We start from the raw sequence: 16,822 nt of genomic DNA on the forward strand, positions 1-16,822 counted from the left end.
AAAAGTGAAGGGAGCAGACTGGGCACTCAAGTGGCTGGCAGGGCTCCGGCTCGCCCCACTTCCTTCCATCTGCTCCTGGCCAGCTGCAAGGTAGCAGACCCCGCCCTTGGGACCCCGCCTGCTTCTGTGGCCTCTCCTGCTGCCTCCTGAACCTTTGCATCCTCATGCAGCCCCTCAGCGCCGACCACCCATCTTGCCCAGCACCACCTTTGCCTCTGAGGCCTGTGCTCAGCTCGGCCGCTGCCACCCCGGAATGCGTGAACACACGAATGCACACAGGTTGGGGAAGGATAGTAGGAAAAAATTACCAAGGCTATAAAGTTTCTAAGGATCTTATGAGCTGGAGCACAGAATATGACTCTTTTAGAGCAAGGTTACCTCTTTGCAACTGCTCCTCCGGTTGACTCTGTTGGCGTGAAAGCATAGCCAGGGGTAGGGGTGGTGGCGGGGGGTTTCCAATACTAGGCGCTATGTGCCTGTCGCTTGGCCTTTGAAATGTGTGTTGCGGTGTGGAGCTCACTCACATGGGGGCATGTTTCAGGTGGTGAGGGCTGCCGAGGAGGCCGCATCCACGCTGGCCAGTTCCATCCACCCAGAGCAGTGCATCAAAGTGCTGTGCCCCATCGTCCAGACAGCTGACTACCCCATCAACCTGGCCGCCATCAAGATGCAGACCAAAGTTGTTGAGAGGATCGCCAAGGAGTCCTTGCTGCAGCTCCTCGCAGACATCATCCCAGGCCTGCTGCAGGTGGGCCCCTCGTGGCGGCCTGGCCACTCAGCACACAGGGGCGGGCGGGTGGGCCACGCCCTGCGGGACCCTCGGCATCTTGTCTGTCTCTTCTGGGCCACCCTTCCTGAATGCAGAGGAAGTTCTGGGCGGCCCAGATCTGTGGCCTACAGAATGAACTTTCTGTTTACTGTGAACATGTTTTGATCTTTCTTTGTTGTTCATTCCTTACTGCACGGCTGATGGGCACAGCCCTGGGCAGGGTGAGCCGTGGAACCCAACATCAAACAGTGGTTCTTGTCCTAATCTGTCCAACAAATAGTAATTGAAACCCTTGTAAGTGTGAGGCATTGAGTTAAATAGACTCTGGAAGGCAAGGTGCCTTCTTCTGTTGGGATCCTACCTCAAGTCGTTGACAGCCCTCTCTGGGACTTGGTACTCCCATACCAACAGCTGCAGGTCAGGGCCGGTGCTGCGTGCTAAGTTACTGGGGTGGACGTGGGTGGTTCTGAGATCTGGGTGGAGGCTGATCTCTAGGTTTAAGGGCTCAGAGAAGAGGTGGTTTAGACTTGGGCCCTAGAGAGAGATTTCAGTGGAGAAAGTAGACAGACATTAGCTTTACACTTAATAAACGCTGCTGTTTGCTGAGCACTGGGCTCAGGAATTTAAACACACACAGCCGAGGACTGGATTATTCCAGGCAGAGGGAAAGGCGCAAAGTCTGAAAGGTCCCAAAGGCTGCTTGGAGAAAAGCAGACAGTCCCATCTGGGTTTGGGGAGGTAGGAGGCAGGTTGTGGTCCAGCTGGAGAGGGATGTGGAGGTCCGTCTCACTGCAGAACGATCCATGGACAGTGGAGAGTTTTATCCACAGAGTGAGTGACCTAGTTCTCATTTCTTTAAAGAGATTTGCACATGTGAGATTTGCTTTACCATGGTGAGGAGAAGCCACTTACTTTCCCCCTTAATTTCCTTTTTTCACTGTGTTCTCTCACAACGTTTCTTGGCTGGTGCTGCCAATATTTTTTGGCAGCTCATGATACAGCATCGTTCTGTGTGGAGGAGACCAGTTCGCCAGCCTCCTGCCTCCCACCCCAAAACCAGCTCACTCTTGACATTATTGCATGTGGCCTCTTTGGGGCAAGAGCTCTCGAGATTCATCGGCAGAGCTCTGGGGCATTCAGACCGCTCCCAGCAAGGCTGAGGTTGAAGTGTGAGAGTGTGGAAACATTGATGAAATACTGTCAGTCAGGCAAAGCTTTGATCTCGCTTTCCTCTCTATGTCCCTCTGGTTGTAGGGTTACGACAACACCGAGAGCAGCGTGCGCAAGGCCAGCGTGTTTTGCTTAGTGGCAATTTATTCCGTAATCGGAGAAGAGTTGAAACCTCACCTGGCACAGCTTACGGGGAGCAAGGTATGTATAGTGTTACACGGGTGGGTCGTGCACCTGGGCCTACCAGCGTGTCCCAGACCCACTGCCCTGCAGTTCTGGGCTCCAGACAAACTTGCTCAGCGTGTGTGAGCTAGCTGGGCCTTACTGTCCAGGGTCGCGTCTCTAAAGACAGAGTGAACAACTGTGTAGTGAAGTCACCTAGGTACGACACAGTCTCTTGTCACTCCTATTTTTAACATGATAGTTTTGAACTTCTAATTTATCCCCAAAAGGAAGATGACTTTGTTTCGAAACCAGCTTGTTTTCTGTCTCTGAAACACTAAGGACATTTGCCTGCTGGCTTCACGCCTGTCTGGGTGGGCTTTGGGTCCTGTGGGTCAGTGTAATGATAGCTGCCTCTCACTGTGTGCCCAGCGCGTCCCTTGTTCGTGATGGCATCTCTGCAGGGTGAGGACGCTGATTCTGCACGTGACCCACCTGAGGGCCCGTGGTGGTCATACTTCCTCTTGTTCCTTCTAGAATCGGGCACAAAATGAGACAAAGGGACTGTTGGCTCATGGAAGATGAGAGTGTCTAGAGTGCTTGCTGGTTTAAAAATAAGCTCAAATCTGATGAACCCGATGCGGAGAGAGGATAGCCACCCTTGATCTCAGGCCGTGGGGCCAGGAGTTGGGCCGTGGTGAGGCACCTGCCTCGGGGACTGCCTGGGGAAAATGTGTCACCGTAAAGTTACAGAGGGCCCAGGCACGGGTATGAATACAAAAGCACGGAGCCTGAAATATCTGGCCTTCCTCCTTAGCAAAGAAGGAAGCAGCAGGTGAAGCCTCGTGGCTTTTCAAGTAGGCCTGTTCCTTTGGCACAGTTGGTGAGCATCTCCACTCACTGAGTTCTGGGCAGAGCTGGCTCTCCCGCCTTTGTCCAGAGCAGGGCTCACACTCTCAGTGCTGCCAACATTTCGGGGCACTTCGTGGTGGGGGCACCATCCCTGAGGTCCCAGGAGCACACCCCACCCTCAGCTGATGTCCCCACACCTGGTCAGGTGTCCCTTTGGGACAGAGTCAGCCTTGGTAGAGAACCACTGGTCCAGAAGAAGATATATCAGCAACTGGGCTGGAAGGTCTGAGCAGAGCCGGTGTGGTGGGGGCTGCTTCACCTGGATCCATTTCCCGTGTTCTTCCCATCACTGCCCCTGCAGAGGTGCTTGCCCAGCCCTTCCTGACCACAGCTTGCAGAACGATGAGCCGAGAGTGCCCAGCAGTGTACGGGCCAGGAGCACCTGCCTCTGCTGCTGCCATCAGGGATCCATGGCTGTTGCGTAGCAGCAGTGGGGCCCTCACAGACAGTCTTCATAAAGGGAATTAGATTTGTAAAAAGGAAAATTCATCCAAAAATAATGTTTTCCAGATCTCAGTTTTCTGGTACTTTCTACTCTCAGGAGTAAGGGAGCTGTCATCTCGCTTGACCCCACTAACAAGGGGCTGAGAAAATGGAGGTGTCTTCTCACCCCTGTCCTGTGGTTGACCTGCTGCCCCTTGGAATGGTGGCGTAGGGTCTGGAGCTCAGTCCTGATCAGAGCCAGTGTTCCCACCTCCCCACTGATGACATTAGTCAGCTCGGAGTGCTGAGGGAGGCTGACCTGACACCTGTCCGCTATGGCAGCACAGTGCTTCCAGTCATTCCAGTTTTTATATGAGATAGTTCCGATGTATTAACAGGAACTTTGTAAGACTCTAATGCACATCTCCTAAAACAAACAAACACCCCCCTCCCACCCATACCCCCAGAATGGGTAGCTGACGGCATGTGGTGCTAAGTTAGAAACGGTCAAGCTGTGGCTTCCTGTTTCTGTCACCAGGCCTGTCAGAACCCCTTCTACTACTACTTAAATGAAGTTGATAAGTGATATCAGGTTCTGTAGAGGAAGGCCTGATGCAAGGTTGGAGTGGGGGGACTTGTGAGGTGTATCTTGGAAGTGTCCCATTGCCATGGCAGCAATACTAGCTTTAGGATCAGAAAACCTGCCTTCTGGTCTCTGTCTCCCACTTACTAGCTGTATGACTATGAGCAACCTTTCCTTTCCATTCTCTCTCTTGATAAAATATATGTAATGTGAAATTTACTATCTTAACCATGTGTTAGTGTGCAGTTCACAGACGCCAAGTACATTCATATTATTCATATTCATCCCCACCATCCATCTCCAGAGCACTTTTCATCTTGGAAAACTGAAATCCATTAAATAATATCCCCCAGGTCCCCAGTCCGTCAACCACCACTCTACTTTCTTTGGTGTGAATACTTATAAGTGGAATCCTACAGTGTTTGTCTATTTGTGACTGGTTTATTTCACTGAGGATAATGTTCTCTAGGCTCATCCATGTTGTAGCAGGTATCAGAATCTCCTTTCATTTTAAGGCTGAATATAGTCTGCTGAATGTACATAATAGCATGTTGCTCGCCCATTCCTTGGTAATGGCCTTGTGGATTATTTCCGTGCTCTGGCTTTTGTGAACATGGGGGTACAGATGTCCTTTGAGACCCCCTGTTAATTCTTTTGGGTTTTTTAGTAGAACTGCAGGATCATATGATAACTGCCAGCTGCACCATCTTAGATTCCCACCGACAGTGCACAGGGTTTTAGTTTCTCCACATCCACTTGTTACCTTCTCTTTTCTTTGGTAGCCATCCTCATGGCTGTGTGAGGCAGCATTTCACTGTAGTTTTGCTTTGCATTTCCCTAATGATCCGTGATGTTGAGTGTCTTTTCATATGCTTGTTGGCCAGTTGCATATCTTCATCAGAGAAATGTTTATTCTAGTCTTTTGCCCATTTTAAAATTATGTTGCTTGGTTTTGTTGTTGTTGATGTTATTGTTGAATTAACAGAAGTTCTGTCTATATTCTGGATATTAACCCCTTGACCTTTGATGCACAGCTTTTTTTTAATTTTAGTGAAATCCAATTTGTCTGTTATTTTTTTGCCTATGCTTTTGCTGTCATATTCAATAATCAATTGCCAAATCTATAGTGAAGTTTTTGCCCTTTGTTTTCTTCTAATCATTTTATAGTTTTAGCTTTTAATGGAGGTCTCTGATCCATTTTGAGTTAATTTTTGCATATGGTATTAGATAAGAGTCCAACTTCATTCTTCTGTGTGTGGATATGCAGCTTTCCCAGTTCTGTTTGTTGAAAAGACTTTCTGTTTCTGCAGAAAACCGCATTGGGATTTTGATAGGGATTCCATTGAATGTATAGATAGCTTTGGGTAGTTTTGATCTCATAATGTCTTCCAACCCATGAACATGGGATGTCTTTTTTTAACCTCTATATGTAATGAGTTGTTTTTAATTTTTAATTGAGATAAAAATGAACATATGAAATTGTATTAGTTTTGGATGTACAGCATAATTATTTGATATTTATTTATATTGCAAAATGATCACCCAGTAAGTCTAGGTAACAGCTGTCATACACATAGCTACACGATTTTTTTTTTCTTGTGGTGACAGATTTTAAGATCTACTCTGTTAGTGACTTTCACATACACAGTATTCTTACTATAGTCACCATACTGTATAGTACATGGAGTGTCTTTTTGTTTGTGTTTTTAATTACTTTCAATAAAATCTGGTAGTTTTTCTTGTATAGTTCTTTCACTTCCTTGTGTTAATTCCTAAGTGTTTTATTCTTTTTGATTCTATTGTAAATGGAATTGTTTTTCTTAGCTTCATTTTTAGTGTACAGAAGTGCAATTGATTTTTGCTCATTGATTTTGTAGTCTGCTAGTTTGCTGAATTTCTTTATTAGTCTTAACAATTTTTTGTGGAATTGTTGAGATTTTATACATATGAGATCACAGTCATCTCTTGGTATCCCACAGGGATGGGTTTCAGAACCTGTCACAGATAGCAAACTCTGCACGTGCTCAAGTCCTGTACCTGTCATTCTGCCTCTGGGATTTTTCAGCTGACCACAGATTGTGTCGTGCTGTGTGTATTGAACAACATCCATGTATAAGCGCATCTTCATAGTTCAAACCTGTGTTGCTCAAGGGTCAACTGTGTATCATCTTTGAACAAAGATAATTTTGCTTCTTCCTTTCCAATGTGAATGCCTTTCTTTCCTTTTCCTGCCTAATTGTTCTGGCTGGAACTTACTGTGTTAATAGAAATGGTGAAAGCAGGCATCCTCTGCCTTGTTCCTCATCTTAAAGTTGTCAGTCTTTTACCATCGAGCATAATATTCACTGTTTGGGTCTCTCATATATAGCTTTTGATATATTGAGGTGCAGGCATAGAGATGGTATGGATTTGGTTCCAAACAGTTGAAATAAAGCAAGTATTGCAATAAAGCAGATTGCACAAATTTTTTGGTTTCCCAAGGTATATAAAAGTTATATGTGTACTATACTGTAGTCTGTTAAGAGTTCAGTAGCATTATGTCTGAAAATATCAGTATCTTAACAGAAATGCTAGCCATCATCTGAGCTTTCAGTGAGTCATAATCATTTTGCTTGTGGAGGACCTGGCCTCTATGTGGATGGCTGCCGACTAATCAGGGTGGTGGTTGCTGAAGGTTGTAGTGGCTGTGTCTTATTTTAAGACAACAATGAAGTTTGCCAAATCGATTGACTCTGCTTTCACAGTTTCTCCGTAGCAGCAATACTGTTTGATAGCATTTTATACACAGTAGAAAAAATTGAAGTCAATCTTCTCAAACCTGCCTCTGTTTAATCCACTAAGTTTATGTAATATTCTAAATCCTTTGTTGTCATTTCAACAGTCTTCACAGCATCTTCACCAAGAGTAGATTCCATCTCAAGAAACCACTTTGTTCATCCATAAGAAGCAGCTCCTTATCTATTAAAGTTTTACCATGAGGTTTCAGCAATTCAGTCCCATCTTTAGGCTCCACCTCTAATTCTAGTTCTCTTACTCTTTCTATCACATCTGCAGTTCCTTCCTGCACTGAAGTCTGGAACCCCTCAAAGTCATCCAGGAGGGATGGAATCAACTTCTTTCAAACTCCTTTTAATGTTGATATTTTGACTTCTTTGTTCTTCATGGCATCTAGAATGCTGAATCCTTTCTAGAAGGTTTACAGATGACTGCTCAGATCCATCAGAGGAGTCACTATGGCAGCGATTGCCTTACAAAATATTTTTCTTAAATAGTAAGACTTGAAAGTCAAAATCAGTCCTTGATCCTTGGGCTGCAGAAAGAGTGTTAAGTTATTAGCACATGTGAAATCAACCTTAATTTTGTTACATCTTCATCAGAGCTCTTGGGTGACCAGGTACACTGTCAGTGAACAGTAATATTTTGAAAGGAATCTTTTTTTCTGAGCTGTAGGTCTCAACAGTGGGCTTAAAACATTCAGTCAGTCCTGTTATAAACAGATGCACTGTCATCCAGGCTTTGTTGTTCCATTTATGGAGCACAGGCAGAGTAGATTGAGCATAATTCTTAAGAGCCCTGGGATTTTCAGAATGGTAAGTGAGCACTGGCTTTATTTTAAAGACACCAGCTGTGTTAGCTCCTAGTAAGAGTCAGCCTCTGAAGTTTTGAAGCCAGGCATTGACTTCTCCTCTTTGGTGGTCAAAGTACTACATGGCATCTTGTTCCAATATAAGACTATTTGCCTGTGTTGAAAATCTGTTGTTTCATGTAGCCACCTTCATGAATTATCTTAGCTAAATCCTCTGGATAACTTGCTGCAGCTTCTGCATTAGCAGTTGCTGCTTCACCTCACACTTTAATGTTAGGGAAACAGCATCTTTCTTTAAACCTCATGAACCAACTTCTGCCAAGTTCAGACTTTTTTCCAGCAACTCGTTCATCTCTCTTAGCCTTCCTAGAATGGAAGGAGAGGGTCTCGATCTGTATTAGGTTTTGGCTTAAGGGAATGTTGTGACTGTTTGATCTTCTATCCAGACCACTTTCTCCATATCAGCAGTAAGGCTATTTTGCTTTTGCTTTCTTATCATTCATGTGTTCACTGGGTAGCACTTTCAGTTTCTTTTGAGAACTTTTCCTTTGCATTCACAACTTGGCTAACTGTTTGATGCAAGAGGCCTAGCTTTTGGCCTGTCTCAACTTTCAATATGCATTTCTTACAAAGCTTAATCATTTCTAGCAAGAGAAGAGCAACTCTTTCACTTAAACACTTAAGGCCATGGTAGGGTTTTTAATTGGCCTAAGTTCAATGCGATTGTGTCTCGGGGAATATAGAAAGGCTCATGTACAGGGAGAGAGACAGGGAGATGGTGCACGAGTCAGAACATACACATCTGTGGATGAAGTTTGCTGTCTTCATATGGACATGGTTCATGGCACCCCAAACAACTGCTGCAGTCGTAATATCAAAGAACACTGATTACAGATCACCATAGAGTGTAATAATGATGAAAAAATCTGAAATAATTGTAGGAATTACCCAAATGGGACAGTGACATGTAGGCAGCAAATGCTGTTGGAAAATGGCACTGATGAACTTGCTTGATGCAGGTGTTCACAGACCTTCAATTTGGGGGGAAAAAGCACTGTCTTCAAAGTACAATAAAGTGAAGCACAGCAAAACAAAATACGCCTGTACTTTCCTTCTATTCCTAGTTTGTGTGGTATTTTTATTTTGAAAAAGTATTGAATTTTGCCAAATACTTTTTTTATGTCAATTGAAATGATCCTTTGATTTTTTTTTCCCCTTTCATTCTGTTAATATGGTATATTCGGTTCAGTTCAGTTCAGTTGCTCAGTCGTGTCCGACTTTTTGCGACCCCCATGAATCGCAGCACGCCAAGCCTCCCTGTCCATCACCAACTCCCAGAGTTCACTCAAAGTCATGTCCATCGAGTCGGTGATGCCATCCAGCCATCTCATCCTCTGTCGTCCCCTTCTCCTCCTGCCCCCAATCCCTCCCAGCATCAGAGTCTTTTCCAATGAGTCAACTCTTTGCATGAGGTGGCCAAAGTACTGGAGTTTCAGCTTTAGCATCATTCCTTCCAAAGAAATCCCAAGGCTGATCTCCTTTAGAATGTGGTATATTATATTTATTAATTTTTGTATGTTGGATCACTGTTGGAATATTGATCTGTAGTTTTCTTATCTTTTTCTGACTTTGCTATCAGGACAAAGCTGACTTCATAGCATGAATTCAGGTATTTTTTCCTCAAAATTTTCTAAAAAAAATTGAGGATTGTGTTAGTTCTCTAAATGTTGGTAGAATTCACCAGTGAGGCCATCTGGTCTGGGCCATGAAACTGTTCTCCCTTCTGCAAACTTGACGTTCTATTCTTTTCCTAGTCCCTTAAGATACGTTGTTAGGTTGTTGAAACATAGCTTTCTTCCTTTTTAAATGTAAGCTTGTAGCTCATGTAGCCGTGAGCTTCCCTCGCTGCACTGCTTTTGCTGCGTCCCATGTGTTTGTGTTTTCATCCCTTTTGTGTTTTCATTTTCATCTGTCTCAAGATATTTTCTAATTTCCTTTGTGATTTATCCTTTAACCCATTGGTTGTTGGAATAACACGTGTTATTCAGTTTCCACAGACTTGTGGATTTTTTGGTTTTCTTTCTGCTACTAATCTGACTTCATCTATTGTGGTCAGAAAAGGTACTTTGTGACATCTCTTTTTTAATTTATTGAGATTCAATCTGTGGCCTAACATATAGTCTATCTTGGGAAGGTCTCATCTTAGGGTGTTTTGCATATTTCTTTTATATTTAGTTGATTTATTGTGTTGTTCAAACCCTCTATAGTGGAATATTGAAGCCTCTCAACTATTATTATAAAACTGTTTCTCCCTTCAGTGCTGTCAGTTTTTGCTTCTCTGTTTTGATGGCATATTCTTAGATGTATAATTATAAATATTATAATTTCCTGCTTTGTGGATCTTTTATTAATCCTTGTGTTTCTTATAACCTTTTTTGATTTAAGCTGTATTTTGCCTAATATTAGTATAGCTACCTTGTACTCTTGATTACTGTTTGCATAGAATATCCTTTTCTATTCTTTCACTTTGAACTATTTGTGTCTTTGGATCTAAAATGAGTCTGTAGTAGACAAAATATAGTTGAATCATGCTTTTTGAAAAAATCCATTTTGCGGATCTCTGTCTTTTGATTGGAAATTTTAACTCATTCACATTTAAAGCATTTACTGATGAGGAAGAGATTTCTGTCATTTTGGTATTTGTTTTCTGTATGCATAATAGCTTTTTTGCCCCTCATTTTCTGTATTACTGTTTTCTTTTGTGTTTGTTTGCTTTTTATACTGAAATGTTTAATTCTTTTCTCATTTCCCTTTGTGTATATTCTATACCTGTTTTCTTTGTGGATTACATTTGACATCCTAAAGTTATAATCCTGTAATGTGAATTTATACCAACTCATTGGGCAAGCTCTCTGAATCCCAGCCATTTCATTTGTAAAATAGGAGAACCTGTTTTCAGAGGATTAGTTTGATGTTCGAATATGATTAAAGCTTGTAAACTCAGGGCTTAAAAGGGGTTCTGAGTTGCAAATAACTATTAACAATGTTTAGAAGTTCATTTTAACCTGTCTTTCATAGAAATATAACTATCCTGTTTTCTAGATCACTTTTTTCTTCTTTAAAGAATACTTGATTCAGTAAGTATGTATTAGGAACCTGCTGCCTTCAGCATGTGGGAAACACAAAACCTTGTTCTCCCCTGAAGTAGCATCAAATAGAGCTGAGGATCAGGACTGGCACATGGGGAGACTTTACAGAGGTCCAAGAGTGACCAGTGGACACCGTGAGACAGGTTCTGGTTGCTGGGTCAGGGGCCTACTGGAGCAGGAGGAAAGGGAGACTTCCTGGAGGAAGCGGGACTATCCTGGGCCTGGCTAGGCAAGGAGGGAAGGATGAACTACAGGCAGGAGCAGTGTGAACAGCTTGGGTAAGAGAAGGAGCAGGGTACTCAGGGGACATGTTTTCTAAGCAGGGAGCTACCTGGAAGGTGTATCACTTATTTTGCAAGTGATTGAGTCAAGGCTCAGGAAATGTTTACCTGAAGTCACAGAACTAGTGTTGGAGTTGGAGTTGGTTATCTGCTGGATCTGCTGAGCCTCAGGCCAGTATTTTGTTGAATGTACCAGAGTTTCTCTTGAAGCTGGCTGGCCCTGGTCATATCCTCCTGAGCCTTTGAGCATTAAGAACCTGTGTAAAGTGAAAGCACCTTGATCAGCACACTGACTATTACGTTAAAAGGTCTAAGATTTTGAAAGGTGTGGAATGAAACACAAGCTGGGATATGTCGTGTGAATTCATGGCACTCTCCCCTGCAGATGAAAAGAGCTAAATCCTGATGTGGGGAGACCCCAGATGGGCTGTTGCATGAAGCCAGCGAACTCCAGGACACTCAGGGCAGAGCTCTCAGACCAGCTATACATTCTGGGCTCCATGTCTGTTTGACCATGTGCCTTGCTGGGGCTCAGGGAGACTGCCTCGTGAGGAGCACTGCTGGTTGCTGGCATTCTTAATATGGTCAGGCACACTATAGACATCAGGTTATTGGTATTCAACAAATATTCTAAGAACTTTTCCTGATAGCTCAGTTGGTAAAGAATCCACCTACAATGCAGGAGATCCTGGTTCCATTCCTGGGTCGGGAAGATCTGCTGGAGAAGAGATAGGCTACCCACTCCAGTATTCTTGGGCTTCCCTTGTGGCTCAGCTGGTAAAGAATCCACCTGCAATGCAGGAGACCTGGGTTGGGAAGATCCCCTGGAGAAAGGAAAGGCTTTCCACTCCAGTATTCTGGCCTGGAGAATTCCATGGACTGTATAACAGTCCATGGGTTCGCAAAGAGTCAGACATGACTGAGTGAGTTTCACTTCACTACTATGTATGTTACATGCTGCTTTAGGTGTTTTGAGGGTCCAGGGGGGCTTAAGTTAGAACCAAATGAGATGTGGAAGGCCTGTTGTGGGGAAGCACTGTGCCCAACGAAGGTATATTGTATAGTGATGCAGCATCTGACCTCTGGGAGACTGAGTCTTGTTGGAAAGGTCCAGCCCACTGGTGCCCCCAGCATAAGGCGGCATGTGCTGAGCCACAGTGGGCGGAGCGGGGTCCCAGGGGCAGGAGGACTAAGGGTGCAGATGAGGGCAGCCTGAAGGTGGACCTCAGATGCTGTGTAAATCAGCAGGTGTCGTGTCCGTGGACAGAAGCAGGTGCAGACGAGGTGTGTGATGGGGAAGGAGCAACTTCTGCAAAGGTGTGAGGATAGAAATCCTGACCTCTGACCTTAGCTTAGTTTCTTTATCCCAATAGAGTAGGCATTATACCCTCTCCTCCTGCTGGCTTGGTTGGAGCCGCACCGGCTGCCTTGCCCCCGAGTGTGTGGGTCTGCCTCTAGAGAGCCTTTTTGCAGGCAGCCCTGAGGCCCACCTCGTGGTAGCAGGTGTCCCTCTTTTCCTGATAACCTCTCATGCCCCCTCCTCTAATCTGACCTCCCAATCGCCCACTGGCCCCAGGCAGGTGGTTTGGACGAGTGGTAGGCACTTAGGGAATGTCTGTGCAGTGACTTTCTCCACTAAGGGACGTGCTGTTTTCTTATGGTCACCTGGGCTTTCTTGCTTACTTTCTGATTTTCTTCCTTCTCATCCATTTGTATTTTTTCTTTGCAGATGAAGCTGCTCAACTTATACATAAAGAGGGCGCAGACCACGAACAGCAACAGCAGCTCCTCCTCTGATGTCTCCACCCACAGCTAATGCAACGCCAGAATCTCTGTGTAGCCCTGGAAGCAATCGGTGGTGCCTCAGAGACCTCCCCTCCACTCCCCCTCCAACCCCCCATCGGCTGCCCAGTCAGTACCAGGAGGCCCGCAAATATTTATTACAATCAGTATTTTGATCCCTTCCAGCTTTTGTGTAGAATCCTACTGGTATTGAATGTAAGGGAAGCAAGGCCTGTATTTCATCTTCCTACAGAACAAAACAAAAGGAGTAAGAGAAGAGCCATACTCAAACCGTCTCATCCAGCCTGCTGAAGTTGTAAAACCGTGTGTGTGGGGTGCAGTTCTTAAAAGTCAGAGCTCTCTAGCTGATACGTGGTAGAAAGTAGCGTTTTCTCTTCAGTTAATAACAGGTTTGAGGAGGTTGTATTGAGCTGTGTTTCTCTTTCATTCTGGCTCCCTTCCCTCTGGATCTGGCCTGTGTGGGGCAGAGCCCATGCCCTTCACAACTGACACCACGAAAGGGTTTTATATGTTTTAGGTTGCATTTTGAGACTACTAAGAATATGGGTCAAGTCTTGGCAAGAAATGAGAAAAAAGCCCGAAGATGGCCTTTTAACGAACATGTCATATTTTGCTTACACTCTGCAGCCTGGGGGCTGGCACCCTTCACTGCCTCCTTCCAGGATGGGCTCCCAGCTCCTCCAAACGGCCCCACCGATGCCACCCCTTCCCCAGAGCTGCCGGGGCAGAGATCTGTGACAGTTGAGATCCAAACACAGAAATCCAGGTAAACGATAGCCTCAGTTAGTATGTGCTTGAAGTGGGACTTCACGCAGCATTGAAAACACAAGAGGAGCTGCTGGTTTTACTGCTGAGATCCTGGGAAACACTATTGAACAGCACTGCCCCTGGAGGCTCAGGTCTAGTGCCGCCTTGTCTCCTTTCCCCAAGCTGCGCCCAAGCTGCTTGATTCCACAGTGTTCTGTCAGTCTGATAATTGGCAACTCTGCCATCTCAGTTTTGACTTCTTTAATTTGGGATTGAGATCAAAGAAAAATCTAAAGAGACCAGGTTATCAGGATCATTTTTTTAAGTTTTGTGAACTGAAGTACTCCCTCGATCATCTGTTGAAATAATCATGGTTTAAGGAAAAAGTAATTATGATGTGCAGCAAATTGCAGAAAAACAGGATTTGAACCAGTTTAGAGTCTGTTTTTCCTTCAGTGAGAAACTTACCCTTTAAAATGTTTTCTTGAGGGTTTCATTGCTTCAGTAAAGGTAACTACAGATCTCAAGTCTGTATAACTTAGGTTTCAAGTAGAATTCTTCAAACCAAATGGAAATTCTTTTTGCAATCATGGAAACATTTTAGACCCTCTGAACTGGTTTTTCCATATTTCCTTATGGAAATGCGTTCAGTTCTTTTTCCCATGCCTGTTCTGATGTTAATTTTTAATAAGGTGTTTGCTGCTCAGGTGCAGAATCTCGGCAACTGCCAGGTTGTATGGTTCCTGCCTCTGAGCTCTAGCTTGACGTTGGAAGTCGTGAAAGACACTGTAGCAGAACATAACTTGTTTTCATTCAGAATTTATTTTAGATACTTTATTTGGAAATAGGCACTGAAAATGGAGGTCCAGGAGCAGTGAGGCTGGGGTGCCTTCACTGCGTGCGTGTGGGTGTGTGTGTGGGTGTGTGTAGGGGGTATCCTGCATGTGTAGGAGGTGCCCCGCTGCTGCTGTTGAGAGAACTTCAGGGGTGTGTTTTAAGTGATCAAACATTGTTGACTCTTGGCTCAAAACAGCAGGACCAGGCCTTACTTCCATTGATAAATACCATTTGTTTGTTCATATGTCGCTTTTGGGGTTTCTTTCTTACCCCCTACAAACAAGTCCAAGTGTCTGATGACTCTTCTGGGGCAGAAACTGTGTTTTTTCCTGCCTAGTGTGTGTAGAAAGGCCTTTCTCCTTCTGCTTGTGGACACCCAGGTTACTGCGGCCCCCTACCCTGGAGTCAGGAAGGACCTTGAGCATGGCCGCGTGTCCTCCTGGCGCTCACAAAGGGCTCGCCTTGAATGTCACTTGCCCAACCTCGGTCTCCCAGTGCAGAGGGAGCCGCCACCCCCAGGTCTCTGGGCCTCCTGGGAGGAGACTCGCATGCAGCCACAACCTCAGGGGGCCACCCCCTCCAACCGACAGCTGCAACTGCCCTGCCTGGCCGCCGCCTCCCCGCAGGCCTCCTGTCTGGATGAAACAACAGAACACAAGCGAGCAAAGCACCCAAAACTCTTGTCTGCCTCCCCTGTTCGCCTGACTGTCTGGGGCCCCGAGAAGCCCACTGATGCCACCACTGGGGCCAGGTCGCCTGGCTCCTGCTTCCCCTCCCACTGTGGCCCGCGGGAGGCACACGGCCTTCCTGGGGCACCGTAGCCACAGGCGCCTGCCACAGCCCCACTAGCTTCTCAGTCATGCAGGCAATGCAGCTGCGCCTGATTTGTCTCCTAAATCTTTTTCTTTCCCCGCCGCCCTTTATTTATCAAGCATAATATTACACATTAAAGAAGAGCAAATAAGAACTTTGTAGAACCTCACCAGGACTTTGCTAACGATGATATTTGAAAATGAGAACAACGCTCTGAAAAATATCCACCACCAAAATAGTTTTGTTGGCACTGTTCACACGCATGGTCCCCCACATCCCCAGGTTGGGTTTTTGTTTTTTGGTTTTGGTTTTTTGGGGGGCTTTTTCATGTTACATCCATATCTGTATTTATATCTTATTTGTTTCACCTTCAAGTGTATCATGGCAAATGTACAGATTTTCTTTTTTTTGTTAATAATGTGCTAGGATTTGCTAAAAAAGGAAACACAAAAACCCTTTTGAGTTTGCCCTAGAATAAATGAGACTTAATTCAGTTTCTGACGTCCAAGTGGTCTTTTTTGTTGGATGCTCTGTAGGTAGTATATCCCATCTCTGGGACATCAGAACAAGGCCACGTTTCTGAAGGACTGAGGGGCTATTTTGGGGATCTCATGAGGTCAATTGATGGGACTGCAGGGGGACGCCTGTGCCCTAGGGGCCAGGGGCCGAGAACAGGCTGGAGGCAGGATAGAACTCTCGGGGAAGGGTTTGGGGCCCCCTGTCAGCTGCAGGCCTGCAGAGGAACAGGTGCACGACCAAAGGGTGCTGGCCCCACCTCTTTGGCGTCTCATTTTGATTTAAGAACGATTTTGAGTCTTCACTTCTGTGATGCATCTCAGTTTCCCTGCCTGGTGACTGTGAGCCCCTTCTCCCCTGTGGCCCACCTCCTCCTGCCCACTGGACGTGAGCTCATGATTGGTATAAAAGTCAAGAGCTGGGTTCAAATTTCTGCTCTCTCCCTCGCCCCCTCGGGCCACTATTCTCATGGATAAACCTGACTGAGTCGGACCTCATGGAGGTGCTGGGAGGGCCCGTGAGTGACGTAAGTGAAGCTGCAGCCTAGCCCTTTGCTGCCAGCAAAGGGACACAAAGGAAGCTGAGCCCCCCCCCCCCCCGCAACACCCCCTCCTCATCCCTGGGGCCTGGTGTGCCCAGCACCCATTACTCAGAAGCAGATGTGCCATCTCTACATTTGAGTTTCTAACCCCTGCAGCCCCTCTTATCTCAAGGCTGCTCAGCAGCCGTGGCTGAGGGGGTGGGCACAGATGCCCGCCGTAATCAGCGGGGCTTGACTTGGGATCTGAACAACCTTCTCTCCAGAGGAAAGACCCCTTTCCACTCTCACAGTTCTGCTCACAAGTGTAGGTTTCAGGACCCCCTGAGGCTGTCCAGGGGTTCCACAGGGAAAATGTGCGACTTACGCTGCTCTCGCCCTTCCCAGGTCATGAGTGGAGGGGGTGGGAAAGTGGAGCAGTGGCTGACAGGAAGCATTAATTAACGTCACGGATGAGGCACTTAGACTTCTTAAGTGTTGTCATCTGTGGCATCTTACTGGTTCTTAGACCAGTTGTGAGATGCAGGTGAAGG

The 16,822-nt window shown here is 45.6% G+C and overlaps 1 protein-coding gene across 4 annotated transcripts in view; it reads left to right on the plus strand.

Annotated features, from left to right (window-relative positions):
- Nucleotides 1-15,729, plus strand: part of CLASP1 (cytoplasmic linker associated protein 1) — a 276,819-nt gene extending 261,090 nt beyond the window's left edge. For all 4 annotated transcript variants that reach the window (XM_070389116.1, XM_070389124.1, XM_070389129.1 and 1 more), the window contains 3 exons: nucleotides 542-748; nucleotides 2,024-2,140; nucleotides 12,765-15,729. In XM_070389116.1, coding sequence (XP_070245217.1) covers nucleotides 542-748; nucleotides 2,024-2,140; nucleotides 12,765-12,851 — 411 coding nt within the window. In that variant the 3' untranslated portion in view covers nucleotides 12,852-15,729. The remainder of the gene's footprint in view (nucleotides 1-541; nucleotides 749-2,023; nucleotides 2,141-12,764) is intronic.
- The last annotated feature ends 1,093 nt before the right edge of the window (nucleotides 15,730-16,822 follow it).

This window comes from Bos mutus, chromosome 2 (genome assembly GCF_027580195.1).
Source record: "Bos mutus isolate GX-2022 chromosome 2, NWIPB_WYAK_1.1, whole genome shotgun sequence".
NCBI classification, from domain to species: Eukaryota; Metazoa; Chordata; class Mammalia; order Artiodactyla; family Bovidae; genus Bos; species Bos mutus.